Source organism: Chiloscyllium punctatum, chromosome 15 (genome assembly GCF_047496795.1).
Source record: "Chiloscyllium punctatum isolate Juve2018m chromosome 15, sChiPun1.3, whole genome shotgun sequence".
In the NCBI taxonomy this organism is placed as follows: domain Eukaryota; kingdom Metazoa; phylum Chordata; class Chondrichthyes; order Orectolobiformes; family Hemiscylliidae; genus Chiloscyllium; species Chiloscyllium punctatum.
The window spans coordinates 7,788,105-7,805,228 of NC_092753.1; the positions used below are offsets into that span (position 1 = coordinate 7,788,105).

The 17,124-nt window shown below is 40.4% G+C and overlaps 1 protein-coding gene across 7 annotated transcripts in view; it reads left to right on the forward strand.

Annotated features, from left to right (window-relative positions):
- The first annotated feature begins 939 nt into the window (after positions 1-939).
- The window catches only part of LOC140486022 (RCC1 and BTB domain-containing protein 2-like), a 68,472-nt gene continuing 52,287 nt past the window's right edge, over positions 940-17,124 (forward strand). Inside the window, exons 1-4 of one of the 7 annotated variants that reach the window (XM_072584561.1) lie at positions 940-1,086; positions 7,858-7,992; positions 9,181-9,331; positions 14,664-14,830. In XM_072584561.1, coding sequence (XP_072440662.1) covers positions 1,027-1,086; positions 7,858-7,992; positions 9,181-9,331; positions 14,664-14,830 — 513 coding nt within the window. In that variant the 5' untranslated portion in view covers positions 940-1,026. Of the gene's footprint in view, positions 1,096-1,138; positions 1,157-7,857; positions 8,117-9,180; positions 9,332-14,663; positions 14,831-17,124 lie in introns of those variants that run through there. The other 6 variants (XM_072584562.1, XM_072584560.1, XM_072584563.1 and 3 more) reach the window with 6 other exon arrangements.

The following is a 17,124-nucleotide window of genomic DNA, read 5'->3' on the forward strand; positions in this document are numbered from 1 at the left end:
TGAACTCTACCATATTATGATCGCTGCTTCCTAAGGGTTCCCTTACTTTAAGATCTTTTATAAAGTCTGGTTCATTGCAAAGCACTAGGTCCAGAATAGCCTGCTCCCTTGTGGGCTCCATGACAAGCTGTTCCAAAAAGCCATCCTGTAAGCATTCCATGAATTCCCTTTCTTTGGATCCACTGGCAACATTATTTACCCAGTCCACCTGCATATTGAAGTCTCCCATGATCAATGTAACCTTGCCTTTCTGACATGCCTTCTCTATTTCCCGGTACATGTTGCGTGCCTGCTCCTGACCACTGTTAGGAGGTCTGTACACAACTCCAATTATGGTTTTTTTGCCTTTGTGGTTCCTCAATTCCACCCACACAGACTCCACATCATATGACGCTATGTCATTCAGTGCCACAGATTTAATATTGTTCTTAACTAACAAGGCAACCCCACCCCCTCTGCCGACCTCCCTGTCTTTTCGATAAGTTGAAAATCCTTGGAGATTTATAGCAAACCTTTGCTATAAATTCTATGCCCTACGATCTTATACTCTACAACCACCTGATGAAGGAGCAGCGCTCAGAAAGCTAGTGCTTCCAAATGAACCTGTTTGGACTGTAACCTGGTATTGTGTGATTTGTACACCCGAGTCCAACACGGGTACCCCCAAATCTTGACTTAGAGACGGGCTCTTTGCAACTCTCTATGTAATTTGATGGACCTCAGCTCAGCAACATGACTCTCCTCTTTTGAATTGTATGTCATACGACGGTCAGGCTCTTGTTTACAAGTCCAGGCTCCCTGCAAGCCTAGCTGCCGCAACCTGCATATGTTGTCGCCAAACGCGGCGTCCGCCAGTGCTGCAGAATGCAAATGGAGCCGGCTCTGCGCCTCGAGACAGCGACCGTTAGGATTCGAGCGGCCGTGTTCTAAACCCGGCGCGTGACGGCGGCTGCTGGACCCTGATTGGTCTTCGCCGTGTCCCACGTGGATCGGCTCGCTCGGCACTTGATCCGTCCATCCTAGGAGATGGGAAGACTAATCGAGTCGAAGAACGAGTTCGGGCCTGTTTGTTTACGTTATCCGAATGTAAGTTTTGTAAGTGCGGGAAACACAATTCCTCTGGTCATAAACAGACACCTTTTGCTCAACCTGTTTAGTAAGGATACAGTATATGCTTTCATAAACGGTCTTCCACAAGCATAAATATTCTGTTAATATTGTAATCAACAAAAAGTTATTATTACTGTGTGGGTGAGAATTTCTGTCTATCCTATCGTGTTCTTTATATTTTAAAAGATTACTAAGTATCACCAGGACATGTCCAACCGCCACGCAGCTTCCTGTGTGTTCCAGAATGTCTGCAAATTTGGGATGCAGACTTTGCGCTGTTTTTAGTCTTGGCTGAATAGAAATTTCTCTATCAAAGTGCTTTTCGAAGTAGTAGCACTATATCCTTTAAAAACTTTAAACACCCCCCCCCCCCCCCAAAAAAAAATCCAACATTAATTTATCTCCCAGCCCTCAAAAAATCTCTCGATGGTTAATGGTTTTAGCTGGTCATAGAGACGTAGTTGTAGCCAAGTGATTGGATGCAGGGCTTTTGGGATTCTGTTTGAACATGTCTCTCAGTTGATAGGATCCTGTGGATTGATGCTTTTTAGATGCCTATAATTGTTCATTAATTAGGGGATGATGTGTACCCAATGTCATGAGTTTCAACCAAAGGTAGTTTTATGATCAAACAGGCAATTCTGTACCCATTGATCTCTGAGCACTTGGACCAGGAAGCTTGCTGAAGTGAGAACGTGAGTGCAGGATTTGATTTTTTTTCTTCCAACAGCTACTATACTTTGTAATTAAGATGCTGTGAATCAAATCACGTTAAAGCTGGATGGACAAATTTTCATCATTGTGTAGGGAGCTTGTCCCTGGCGTTAATGTCAATAAATGCTATGCTTTGAATAAAGCTTCACCTTCTTTATAGCACTTGTATGTTCCCCATGAAGGCCGGCAGTGTCAAAGTTGAGAAGGTAAGAGTTGGCAGTGACCATCTGGCCATGGTGACCAGTTCATTGAATTTAATATTCAGAAATTTTGCCTGAAAGCTTGTGCAGTTGACTTCAGGAATGATACAAGTACAGTATTTGTTTGATATCCTGCCCTTGAATCTGACTGATGTGACACATAAGTTACTGGTCATATTTCTCTTATGCTCTACTGTGTCACTGGTACTCAGTCCAGGTCTTGCTGCAATACAGGAGTGTGGTGGTGACTGATGCTCTACAAACTTATGACAGCATTAGCTTTGCAAACTATTGGTCATTGTGTTGACATTTGAGTTGCCTCAAGGATCTTAGGAACAAAATTGCAGTAAGTTGGTAAAATTAGAGCTACAAGGTCTGAAGAAATTTGCAACACCTCCAACAAATCCTCATTGTGGTGTTTGAAGTTGACCTGAGAAATTGTGGAATTTTTGATGAGAACATTTATAGGAAGAATGGAGTCTTTGGAGAGGGTGCAAAAGAGGTTTGTCAGGATGTTGCATGGACTGGAGTGTATTAGCTATGAAGAGAGATTGGACAAACTTGGATTTTTTTTTGCTAAAGCATCAGAGACTGAGGAACAGACAGACAGGCAGAAGTGTATAAACTTGAGAGGCATGGATAGAGTGGATAGTTGGAGTCTTTTTTTTCGCAGGGTGGAAATGTCAAATACTAGGGGCATAGGTTTAAAGTGAGAGGGGGAAGGTTTAAAGGAGATGTGCGAGATAAGTTTTGTTACACAGAAGTTAGTGGGTGCCAGAAATGCACTGCTAGGCAGATGGTAGAAGCAGATACTATACCAATGTTTGAGGCATTTGAATGGACACATGAACAGGCAGGGAATAGAGGATACAGACCATGTGCAGCCGATGGAATTAGAATGGCATCATGGTCGGCACAGACCTAGTGGGCCCAAGAACCTGTTCCTGTGATGTAGTTATATATTCTATAGGGGCCTTATTTAGGAGCAGAGCAACACAGAAAATAAGAGCAGGAGTAGACCTTTTGGCCCTTCAAGGGTTTACCAATTTAACATGACAATGGGTGATCATCTAAAATAGTATGCTGGTCCTGCTTTCTCAGAATTGTTACAGCACAGAAGGAGGCCATTAGGCCTGTTGTGATTGCATTGGTTTGAATACCTTGTGCCAGTCTCCTGCCTTTTCCCCATGTTCCTGCTTGTCATTTATATCCAAATAATCATCCAAAACTGTCTTGAATGGTACAATCTGCTTTCAGCACATTTCATGACAGAACATTCCACACTGGTTGCTCTGTGAAATATTTTTTCTCACATCACCCTTGCTTCGTTTGCGCATCACCTTAGATCTATGTCCCCTTGTTCTTTTTTCTTTTGAGTGGAAACAGCTTCTTCCTATCTACTTTGTTCAGTGTGTTCACGATTTGAAAAAGTTTTATCAAATCCCCTCTCAGCCTTCTCTTGAAGGAGAACAGTCTCAGTTTCTTAAATCTATGCTCAACTGAAGTTTGTCATTCCTGGAACAATTCTTGTCAATTGCTTCCGCACTCTCTATAATGTATTCTCATCTTTCATACAATGCGGCATCTACAATTATACACAATACACCAGCTGAAGTCTAACAAATGTCTCATACAAGTTCAACATCACTACCTTGCCCCAATTGATACAGCCAAAAACATGATGCTTTATTAACTGCTCTTCCCAACTGTCCTGCCACTTTCAGTGAACTGTGCACACATACATCAGGTCCTTTTGCTGTCCTCAACTCATTATAGAGTTTTGCCCCCTATTTTGTGTTGTCTTTCAATGTTCATCCTATCAAAATGCATCACATCTCCTCTTTAAACATCAGCTATCAGAGATTGCATCACAGAAATGTGCTAAAATCAAGAAAATGCTGAGAGTTTTCTCATGTGACCACATCTCATACCATGTGCTACTTACCCAAAATCTTGAAACTTATATTGCTTAGTGCCTGTGCCATCACTTAATGAGAACAGCTTTTCTTTATATATCTTACCTAAACTTGTAACGTTGTACACTTCTATCAAAGCTGACTTGCTGTCAAGTGAACAACCGAAGCTTCTCCAACCTAATCGTGTAACTAATATTCTTAGAACTGATCTTTGGAACCATTCTGTTAAATCTCCTCTATGCTTTGACAAGGACTCTAGCCATCTTACTGAAGTGTAGTGACCAGAACTAGATGCACCATTCTTGCTGTGGCCTAACTAGAGCCTATCAAGGTTCAACATAACTTCCCTGCTTTTATTGGTCAAAAATCTTCAATAAGAATCAGAAATGTGATAAGTAAGGTGCAAAGCTGAGAATGAAACTCAAAATGAGATAAAATAGAGTGTTGTAAATCACAAATCTCCAGCAATCTCTTGCAAGTAAATTTGGTATGTTAGAGGAATGAGAGTTAAGGAAAAAAAGGAATTGCCTGATGAAGGAGCAGAGCTCCGAAAGCTAGTGCTTCCAATTAAACCTTTTGGACTATAACCTGGTGTTGTGTGATTATTAACTTTGTCCACCTCAATCCAACACCGGCATCTCCAAATTAAAGAGCCAAGGTCTTTTCCCCAGGATAGGGGCATCCAAAACTTGAGGGCATAGTTTTGAGGTGAGAGGGGAAAGATTGAAGAGACTTAAAGGGCAACATTTTCACAGAGGGTGATTGAACAAAGTGCCAGATGAAGTGGTAGAGGTGGGTCCAATTACAACATTTAAAAGACATTTGAGCAGATACATGAATGGGAATGGTTTAGAGGGATGTGGACCAAACACCGTAAAATGGGACTAGTTCGGTTTAGAAAATTTCGTTGGCATGGATGTGTTGGGCTGCATGACTCTATAACATTTTCTGTGGAAATGCTTTTGTTATATTGCTTTTGTTTCTTTTGCCTATCACTTTAAGTCAATGCTCTCTCATTCTTGACCTGTTCATGAGTGGGCTAGGTTCTCCAAGTCTACTTTGTCCATACCCCTTGTGATTTTTGTCACTGTCAATCTTGGCCTTCTCCATGGAAATCAATCCCCTCTTCTCCAATCTATAATCACAATGGAAATTTCCAAATGTTTAAACCATTCTTGTGAATCTTTGCTGCATAAACTCCAGGGCCTTCACATCCTTCCTAAAGTGTGACACCTGGGACTGGATCCAATACTTCATCTGAGGCCAAACTAGTGTCTTATACAAATTCAATATAATCTCCTTATTCTTATGCTTCATAAAGCCTAGGTTACTGAGTTTGAGTTTGATTTTTTTGTTGTCACATGGACTGAAATGCAGTGAAAAGTGTTGTTTTGTGTGGTGCACAGGTAGATCGTACCATACAAAGTGTGTCAGGATTGCAGGACAGAGTGCAGAATACAGCGTTACAGCCACATAGAAGGTGCAGAGAGAGAGATCAGAATTAGCATTTGAGAGGTTTGTTCAAAAGTCTGATAAGTGCAGAGGAAGTTGTTCTTGAATCTGTTTTACGTGTATTCAAACTTTCATATCTCTTGTCTGATGGAAGAGAGTACAGCCGGGATTAGTCGCTTTCCTGAGGCAGCGGGAAGTATAGATGGAGTCAATGAAAGGAAGGCTGGTTCGTGTGATGAACTGGGCTGTGCTCATGACTCTTTAGCGTCATACCATGCTATGATGCATACAGGTTGGATGCTTTCAATGGTGCATTAAACCACACCGTCAATGTTTCTTAACATTAAATTGAATCAACTAATTACTCATAAGATGCAATAAAATTGTATCTTTGTCAACAAGAATTCTAAATATTAATAGAAATAGAGGAATAGGCATAGGCCATTCAGCCTGTTGAGCCATCTGCTCCATTTAATATGGTCATGGCTGATCGAACATTTGAATGTCTTTTACTCATACTATTGCCATACCACTACATGTCATTGGTAATCCGAAATCCATCAAACTTTACTCTAATTACACTTAAAATCTGAGCTTCCATAGCTGTTTGGGGTAGAAAATTTAATAGATTCATGACACTCTGATTAAAATAATTTCTTTTCATTTTTCCTAAATGAGAATATCTTTAAATTGTGCCCCCTGATTTTAGACTTCCGCATTTGTAATTGGATTTACTCTGTCTATCCTTTTAAGTATTTTGCAATTATCAATGAGATCACCTCTCACTCATTGAAAGTCTAGAGAATACAAGCTCAGTTTGCCCATTCTCTCTTTGTCAGACAGTTTTGCCATCCTCTGAGAAGTCTGGTGAATCCTCGTTGCATTCCCTCTATAGCAGTAATATTTTTGCTAAGATAAGAAAACTAAAACTGCACAAAGTATTCCAGGTACAATCTAGGAGATAGTGAGGACTACAGATGCTGGAGAATCAGAGTGGATAAAGAATGCAGCTGGAAAAAGCACAGCAGGTCAAGCAGCATCAGAGGAGAAGGGGAGTCGTGTGATGAAAGGTTCTGACCTGAAATATCGACTCTGCTTCTCCACAGGTGCAATCTAATCAAGCTCCTGTTTAATTGAAGCAAGTCTTCACTAGTCCTGTACTCAAATCCATTTGCAATAAAAAGTTCACATTCCTGTAGTCTTCATAAGACCTTATATCACCTTTGTGTTAGACTTCATTAGCTGCAAAGATTAATTTGTTGAAGTGCAGTACCCTGGCAGAATCTCACTTGATGCATTGCACTGGGTAGTGACATCTTGGTTATGATACTAGTGTAATTTCTCAGTTGGAAGATTGTAGTTTTAAGCTCTCTTCCATGACATAGTACATAATGTAGATGGGCAATCCAGTGCAGTACTGTGCAGTTTTAAATTGTGGTCACATCTGCTTCTACAGGTGGCTGTAAAACTTCAGATCACAAGAGCTGGTGAGTTCTTTTTGGGTCCTGCCAATAGTAGTCCTGCAAACAACGTTATTTTAAAAAACGTTGTCTATCTCATGATTTGTAAATGCTGTTGTGTGCAAATTGTATGCCAAGTTTCCCAAAATTATAATTGTCATTATACTGCAAAAGTACTTACTTGATCACAAAGAACTTTGGGACACGTTGGGATCATGAAATAGAAGTTTTGTTATTCTTCAATTGGTTTGAGTGCAGGGGCCATTCCTTTGTGTGAAGTTCACATTAAATTACCCATTTTTTTTGCCTGGGGCACTGGAAAAGCCATAAAGGAAGCTTATGGGTATGTAGGAGCTAAAACCCTTTTCATAGTACCCTCCTTTAGATGGTTATTAGTTAGGAGAGCAAATTAAAATGGTCCCTAGGATTTGTGGGCTTCCATTTCATTTGTAAATGTGTTCCATAAGAGAGGACGTTTAGAAGAGATGAAAAAGAATTTAAATGTTTGAAGAGATTTCATGAATGTATGTAATGATAGATTTTGTACAATTATATTTTTTCTCATGTTATTTGTCTGCAAATGCCTAAAAGTCTGTCCTAGTCAAAGTAGACTTAATTATGAATTGTAGTTTTCTTAAGATATTATCCATATTACATTTTTTAATTTCTTCTTGTCTTCCCAAGCTACAAACAATCCGAGGTAGGTTGTTGAAACCTACTAGGTTTCTACCAGTGCTTTTACGAACCTACTCACCAAAAGGAATTTGGAATGACTCTATTGCACTCTGTATCCCCACCTGTGAGCACAGCACCCCATCCCATCTGAAACTCTCTTCACCTAGTGAAGCTGCATTCGGGAGTCTCATTAGACTCCGGAATCAAATCTACAATTAAGTAGCAGATAGCTTTTTTTCACCTCCAAGTTTACAATTTCATCATGAACTGAAAATAAGAGTACTGATGAGATTAACGAGTATTTACTTCTGGTACTTTGGATCTTTCCAGGTCGTCTTTGTCACTCTGTGTAGTGCTGCAGTGAAAGTCTTGTCATGGTGGATGTTGGGAAGTGGCCGTTATTTGCCTTGCTTCCACCACAAGACCTCCGTTCAATTCGTCTGGCCTGTGTCTTTGGCACATCTGGTAATGAGACCTTGTATGTTACAGAAAATGATGAGGTAATATCCTTTCTCTAGCCATCTCAAGTCACACACCCTGATTCATAATTATTGACACAAAATTGACATGAAAAGATGTTTCCTTTGAGGTAAGCAAACTTTTTAAACTGACTCCTAATGAACCAGCATACTCTATAAACCGGCAAAAATTATATAATTGAAATACTGTATCCTCGTAATCTCTGATGTCTGAGTAGTCAGTTGAGAGTGCGAATGAAAAGGCTGTCTGCCGGTAAGTTTTGTTTAAGGCAAAGTTTCATTATTATTTACTTTACTTATGTATAAATTACTTAACAGTGATCTATATCCCCTGCATTATCTTTCTACTACTTAATATGTGTTTTTACATTGATTATGTGGACCTCTTGATTATTTGATCAACTGGTGCACTCTTGGTTCATACGTACCAGTTAATAAAAAGTTTGCAGTAATGCTGTGACTATAAAATGGAAATGCTTCCTTCATATTGAACTTCAAAATTTAAAAAATACTTTTTTCAATTGCTTATGTACTACTTCCTGGTTTGCTTTAAGTTTGAATCTCCCTGAACTGGCTCTGAAAATAACTCATTGACCAGAAACATTAAACCTCGCATTTCTCTCTTCACGGATGTTGCCTGATCCAGCCAATGTTTCCAACATATTTTTCTTTTATTCCAGACATTGTCTATTTTGTTTTGTTTTTACATTTCCATTCTCTGTTTTCCTTTAGCAGTATGTAGTATGAATGACACAGTAGTAGGTGTAATGCGTGGTCTAGAAAGCCAGCAAAGCTACTGCTTTTGCTTGTTGTTAAACAGCCGATATTCAATGGTACCTAATGGTTGAATTGTTATTGAAGTCTCATAGCTTTCAGCAGAGTGAGATTAAGAATTCTGTATCCAACAAAGGAGGGCAAATTTCTTTCTACGATCTGTCCTATCTTATTCTGTCCTAAACTATTTTATCCATCAAAATGTTTGAAAATATAATGTTACTATATGGATGAAAATATTAAATTGGACATGGTGGTGTGCCAGGTGCAGAGATCTGTGGGATGTCATTTGTTGAGAAATGATGTGTTCAATCTGTTCCTGAGAAATAAGTTAAAACGTTAAGCATTACAAAACTGGCTAAAAAGTTTAGATTTGACTTCAGTCTTGTTTCTACAACAGGTGTTTGCCTTTGGTACTAACTGCAGTGGCTGTTTAGGAACTGGAGATATTCAGAGCTCAATTGAGCCCAGGAAAATAGACATTCTGTGTGGTAAGAAGATCACTCATCTAAGTTATGGGAGTGGACCCCATGTGGTGCTTACAACTTCAGGTAATACATTTTGGTAAACAAAGAAAGTATGAATAATAGCTGTACAACTCAGCTGTATTGTTTTGACAAATGCTCTGAGAAAGCTGCTGCCAGCTGGAAAATTCCTTTAGTTTCAGCATTTTAATTTAAGTTTCAGGTAAGTAACTCCAGCTAATTCTACTTGGAACTAGGAGGAACTTGTAATGATTGTAACTTCAGTAAATCATTGTTAGATATTCAGCTGTTTTATTTAATCTAAGTGAATATTTAAATTTCAATAGCTATTGCTTTCCCTAGCAATAATCCTTGGCAAGTTCTGTAGAGTGTGTGTCCTGTCCATGGGTCAAATTGCAACATTGCACACAATGAAAGGACTGATTACATTTAAGTTTTTTCCTGAACAAGGATAGGATTTATGTGCATTAACTCACAATAGATAAACGTGTAATCAAACAATTTCTTAAATCTGAGCCTTTTGCCTAACAGGAAATCATTGTGTTTTAACCTACAATGAATAAATGTATATGTTTGATCATTGATTTTACAACATCAACGTCAAACTTGGTGTTTAGTGAAGTTGAATGCTAAAGCATTTGACCATATAATAAGTCTTGAGTCATTTCATAATATATGCTTATTAATCTCTCGTGTGTATTAATCTTTATATCTTCTTGTTTCTAATCTTCTAAGTTGTGACTTGCTTAATTCATTATAAAATAAGGTTTCATGATGGAGAGCAGTAGTCACTGGGGACTCGATAGTTAGGGGGACAGATAAGAGATTCTGTGGGGACGAGAGAGACTCACGTGTGTTGCCTCCCGGGTGCCAGGGTCCGTAATGTCTCTGATTGTGTTTTTGGGATCCTTCGGGGGGAGGGAGAGCAGCCCCAAGTCATGGTCCACATTGGCACCAACGACATAGGTCGGAAGAGAGATGGGGACTTGAGGCAGAAATTCAGGGAGCTAGGATGGAAGCTTAGAGCTAGGACAAACAGAGTTGTTTTTTCTGGTTTGCTGCCCATGCCACGTGCTAGTGAGGTGAGGAATATGGAGAGAAAGGAGTTGAACATGTGGCTACAAAGATGGTGCAGGAGGGAGGGTTTTGGATTCTTGGATAATTGGAGCTCTTTCTGGGGTAGGTGGGACCTCTACAAACAGGATGATCTTCGTCTAAACCAGAGGGGTACCAATATCCTGGGTGGGAAATTCGCTAAAACTATTAAGGTGGATTTAAACTAATACAGCAGGGGGATGGGAACCAAAATTGTAGGACAGATACAGAAGATGATAAGAGTAGGGAAATGTTCCCAAATCAAGTATCTGACACTGGCAAGCGAGAGCCTGGTTTGAAGTGTGTGTACTTGAACGCGAGGAATATCTGAAATAATCAAGTGGGTGAACTGGCAGCATGGGTTGGGTTACAAGGAAGTCAGGAAAGACCTAAAGAGGGAGCTCAAAAGAGCCAGGAAGATTCATGAGAAGTTGTTGGCGGATAGGATAAGGGTTAACCCTAAGGCTTTCCATAGGTATGTCAGGAATAAAAGAATGACGAGAGTTAAATTAGGGCCAATCAAGGATAATAGTGGGAAGTTGTGTGTGGAGTCAGAGGAGATAGGGGAAACACAAAATAAACATTTTTCAACAGTGTTCACTATAGAAAATGAAAATGTTGGCGAGGAAGATACAGAGATACCTGCATCTAGACTAGAAGAGATTGGGGTTCGTAAGGAAGAGGTATTAGAAATACTGCAGAGTGTGAAAATAGACAAGTCCCCTGGGCCGGATGGGACCTATCCTAGGATCCTCTGGGAAGCAAGGGAAGAGATTGTCAAGCCTTTGGCATTGATCTTCAAATCATCATTGTCTACAGGAATAGTGCCTGAGGACTGGAGGATAGCAAATGTGATTCCCTTGTTCAAAAAGGGTAGTAGGGACAGCCCTGGTAACTACAGACCAGTGAGTCTCGTTTCAGTTGTTGGTAAAGTGTTGGAAAAGGTTATAAGAGATAGGATTTATAACCATCTAGAAAAGAATAATCTGATCAGGGACAGTCAGCACGGTTTTGTGAAGGGTAGGTCGTGCCTAATGAATCTTATTGACTTTTTTGACAAAGTGACAAAACAGGTAGGTGAGAGTAAACCGGTTGATGTGGTGTATATGGATTTCAGAAAGATGTTCGATAAGGTTCCCCACAGTAGGTTATTATACAAAATGCGGAGGAATGGGATTGTGGGCGACGTAGCAGTTTGGATCAGTAATTGGCTTGCTGAAAGAAAACAGAGGGTTGTAGTTAATGGGAAATGTTCATCCTGGAGTCCAGTTACTAGCGGCGTACCGCAAGGGTCGGTGTTGGGTCCACTGCTGTTCGTCATTTTTATAAATGACCTGGATAAGGGCTTAGAAAGGTGGGTTAGTAAATTTGCAGACGACACTAAGGTCGGTGGAGTTGTGGATAATGACGAAGGATGTAGTAGGTTGCAGAGAGACATAGATAGGATGCAGAGCTGGGCTGAGAGGTGGCAAATGAAGTTTAATGTGGACAAGTGTGAGGGGATACACTTTGGACGGAGTAATCGGAATGCAAAGTACTGGGCTAATGGTAAGATTCTTGGGAGTGCAGATGAGCAGAGAGATCTCGGTGTCCATATACACAGATCCCTGAAAGTTGCCACGCAGATTGACAGGGTTGTTAAGAAGGCATACAGTGTTTTGGCCTTTATTAATAGAGGGATTGAGTTCCGGAACCAGGAGGTTATGCTGCAGCTGTACAAAGCTCTGGTACGGCCACACTTGGAGTATTGTGTACAGTTCTGGTCACCGCATTATAAGAAGGATGTGGAAGCTTTGGAAAGGCTGCAGAGGAGATTTACTAGGATGTTGCCTGGTATGGAAGGAATGTCTTACGAGGAAAGGGTGAGGGCCTCGTTGGAGAGAAGAAGATTGAGAGGTGACTTAATAAAGACATACAAGATAATCAGAGGGTTAGATAGGGTGGATGGGGAGAGCCTTTTTCCAAGTATGGGGACGGCAAACACAAGGGGGCGCAACTTTAAAGTGAGGGGAGATAGGTATAAGACAGATGTCAGAGGTAGTTTCTTTACTCAGAGAGTAGTAAGGGTATGGAATGCTTTGCCTGCAACAGTAGTAGATTTACCAATTTTCAGTGCATTAAGTCATCATTGGACAGGCAAATGGACGTACATGGAATAGTGTAAGTGGGATGGGCTTCAGATTAGTATGACAGGGCCTGTACTGCGCTGTAATGTTCTAAGTTCTATGGCATTATTTTATATGTAACCTTAAACATTTGGGCAGTCATTAAGCCTAAAATGAATGCAGGTTTTATGCAGCCAAACTGTTTTCCTGAAGAAGGGCTTATGCCCGAAACGTCGATTCTCCTGCTCCTTTGATGCTGCCTGACCTGCGGGTCTTTTCTAGCAACACATTTTTCAGCTCTGATCTCCAGCATCTGCAGTCCTCACTTTCTCCTAGTTGATTTTAACCTACTGCGAATCCTCTTGCAAGGATGCCTTCCTTGAAGAAGCTCTCCTCCTCCCTCTACAAGGATCTCAGTGAGTCCCTCTCTCATTGCACCCTCCCAGGTCATCTCCTCCGCCCTGAAGCTCTTCAGCCATTTTCCTGAAGAAGGGCTTATGCCCGAAACATTGATTCTCCTGCTCCTTGGATGTTGCCTGAACTGCTGCACTTTTCCAGCAACACATTTTTCAGCTCTGATCTCCAGCATCTGCAGTCCTCACTTTCTCCTGTTCTGTGAGAATTATTTACTCAGATTCTTGGTGGCTGTTGGGTGCAGTAATTTACCAAAAATCTTAAGTTAGGGATGGGGAATGCACTTTTAGCCAGTACCATGACTATTACTAGTTCCAACTGGACTAGGGTATGGGCTTCAAGGTAAGGTTTACAGCAGTTAAATAATCTGCAATTCTTCCTACCAAAGCTCTAGTGATGGACTTGGACCTAAGAGTGGCCAGTACACGGAGAACTGCACTTTAGTGAGTTAGTGCCTTCAAAAGCAGGAAAGGAGATTTTAAACAAGCAAATAGAAATTGGTACATTGAAAAAATACTAATTTGGGCAACATAGTACAGGGTTCCTCAAACTACAAACGCAATACCATGATGGGGTATAATTTTAAAGGCCCGACATATGAACATTTTCTGTACTTACAAATGGCTGTTTTAAATTGTACTACGTTGTGTTCGACTTGCAGATAAATTGACTTGTGTGCGAACCTTGTTCACAACCCAGTAACTGTACTTTGTGCAACTTTAACCTTTTTAATATATTGATAATATTACTCGTCCTTAATGTGTTCACTGAAATATCTGGTGAAGTTATAAGGAAGTTTTCTTCAGACTTCTTCAAAAACAGCTTGCACAAATTATTAAACATTTCTGTATTGTCAGATGGGTAAATGGGTTCAAGATTGGCAGATGGAGTTTAATTTAAACAAATGAGATGCTACATTTTGGTACTGTAAATCAGGGCTGGACTTGTACATTTAATGGAAAGGTCCTGAAGTGTTGCCGAACAAACAGACTTTGGGGTGCAGGGTTCATAGTTCTTTGAAAGTGGAGTTACAGGTAGACAGTGAAGAAGGCGTTTGATATGCTTGCCTTTATTGGTCAGTGCATTGGGTGTACAAGTTGGGAAGTCATGTCGTGGTGATACAGGATATTGATTATGACATTCCACTTTTGGAATACTGTGTTCAATTCTGGTCTCCCTGTAATAGGAAAAATGCTGTGAAACTTGAAAGGGTTCAGAAAAGATTTACAAGAATGTTGCCAAGTTTGGAGGGTTTATGGTGTAGGGAGAGGCTGAATAGGTTTTCTCTGGAATGTCGATGGTTGAGGGGTGACCGTACAAAAGTTTATAAAATCATGAGGGGCAATGGATAGAGTGAATAATCAGATCTTTTCCCCAGGGTAGGGGAGTCCAAAACTAGAGGGCATAGGCTTTAGGGGTGAGGGGAAAAATTTTAAAGCGACCTAAGGGGCAACTGCCAGAGGAAGTAGTGGAGGCTAGTACAATTACAACATTTAAAAGACATCTGGATGAGTATATGAATAGAAATGGTTTAGAGGGATACGGGCCAAATGCTGGCAAATGGGACTAGATACATTTAGAATATTTGGTTAGCGTGAATGAGTTGGACTGAAGGGTCTGTTTCTGTGTAGTACATCTGACTCTTTTTTTTTGTTTTTAGAAACTTATTAGACTGCTGGAGAAACACAGGTCTGACAGCATCTGTTGAGACAAAAACAGAATTAACTTTTTGAGTCCAATGATTCTTTGTCAGAACTTAAAAAAAAATTCTTCTTGGTTTGCAGATGGAGAAGTTTATGCCTGGGGCAATAATGGTTACAGTCAGCTAGGAAATGGGACAACAACTCAAGGTTTATCTCCTTGTCAGATTTCCACAAATTTGCTCCACAAGAAAGTAATCGAGGTGGCATGTGGATCCCATCATTCTATGATTCTGACATCTGATGGAGAAGTGAGTACAATCTTTATATGGAGAAAAGCGATGTTCATTTCAAAAAAATACTTTCTGCATCATAATTCTTCAGACATCCCTGTTTTAAGAGTTTGTAAAAAAGTGAATTAGCTATTACAGCATTCCTTTGGATGGATAGTTGAAATTGATATCACTATAGACTCTTCCAAATTGCAGACGAATACATCCAAATATGAATTGAAAGTTGGAAGGACATGGGTGTTGGTGCGTGTATAAATCAGCAAGCCTTGTTTAACTGGTACTTTGTTTTGAAGGTCAGCAGTCTTGGGCTGCTCTGTTGCCTTCCTTACAAACCTCTGGAGATCTATCCTGTTTCAGCGTTGCAGCCATGTCTGTAGCTGTGCAGACCTGAAGCTCTAAAGGTTCCTCCCTGAACCTTTGATTTTCTACCTCTCTCCCTATAAGAAATACTTTAAGACTCACTCTTCTGATCATATCTCTAGCCACCACTCCTTGTATCGTTTTTTCTATTTTGGCTTAGTACCATTTTTATGACTAATAGTGCTTCTCTGTTAGTTTGTTACATTAGAAGCATTATTTAAATTCACAATGCAGTTGTGCAAGATCTGACCTGCATTTACTTTTTCCTAGCGCTATTGTCCTGAGATTTGGAGGTCAGTACCAAATCCAGCTTCCACTTTAGTGTACACTGATTATTTACAGATCTCTTCCCAGTGGAGACCAGTTTAAAAGAAAAATGCTCACTCAATTTTCAATCCTTGACATTCTTTAGCTATGTCACCTTTTCATTTTTTGATTAGTTGACAGAATGGTTTTTATCCAGTTCTTCTTGCCTCGTTGCCCTCCTCTATTTTTGCTACAAGATGTATGGTTTGAGGTGTACAAAAGTGCCCAGCTGGGTGTTGAAACATCAGTTAAGCCAGAAACTATCTAAAATATTTCTGTATGACAATTATTCACTGTTCACTGGTTTTATTAGGCTCATAATTTATCAACATTGTAGCTTTTAAATTATATTTAGTACAGATTTGAAAGTTGTTAATATTTTTGTTATGCAAAGCTGTTTGAATATATATTCCATTTTGTTTCCTGTTTATACTTGTTCTTAAAAACAATCTTTTTCTCTGATTGGTGGGGAAACAGAATTAATATTGTATTAAAGTGCAGAATCACTTGTAAAAAGGTTTGTGATCCCATACTTCTGTTCTGCATTCAGGAACTAACACTAATGTTTTCTTATGTTGCTGATACGGTAAGATTTTGGTTCTGGCCTTTCTATTCGAGATATAGCATATCTTTGTTGTGTATTTTTATTACACCGCCCCCCCCCCCCCCCCCCCACCCCACTTCCATCAGCTGTATAGAGCTAACTTTGTGCAACTGTTGGAAAGGATATAGGAGGACTGGCAGCAGTGGAAGGGGCTACCAATATTGTGGCTAGACCACATAGCTCTGATTAAAATGCATGTTATTATACCCTACAAGGACGCTCCCGATTTTGCTGCCCAGGCAGGTGCTGCGGAGCTTTATTGGCTGGTTTGGGTTCTTTTATTTCGTGCTGTAGGCATCCCCTAATTAAATTGACCAAGCTGCAACTCCTGCAGGGTATTGGTGGGGGTGGTGGCGGGTGGATCTTCCAGATCTGAAGAGATACCAAATAGGCGCCCTATTGTCATATGTGGGTGACTGGGCGCATAAGGACTCACTGTCGATATGACTTGATGTTGAGGCCTCACAGGCCAGGTGTCCTCTCGTTAATTTATTGTTTATGCATAAGATGAGATCCGTGGCTGAGCACTGTGAGAGCCGAACTATCTTAAATACTGTGAAAGCATGGAGAAAAATGTGGCAGGGTGAGGGCAACTTGCTTAAGACCTCGCTGTTCACCCCATTAGTGGGAGCCTCAGGATTTAGGCAGGGGTCAATGGACTCCAGCTTCAAAGCATTGGAGGGTAAGGGAGGGACAGCTCTTGATTCTTTTAACCAGTTAAGTCAGAAATACGGGATACCTAGTAGGGACCTCTTCCGATATTTTCAGGTTAGGGATTATATACAGAAAAAACCATGCTCTTGGTTCAGCCCTACAAGTCAGACATAGAGAGAAGAGTGCTCCGCTGTGGGAGTACTCTTCGGTTAGTACCATATATCGTTTGCAGAGAGGGAGTGCCTTGGGGGATATGGAGAGGCTCCATGAGATCTGGAATCAGGAGCTAGGAGAAGAAATTTCATCGGAAACATGGGAGGAGGTATGGGAGAACGTGAAGAAAATTTCAATACGCAATAAAGCACAAGCGATGCAATTGAAGATCCTT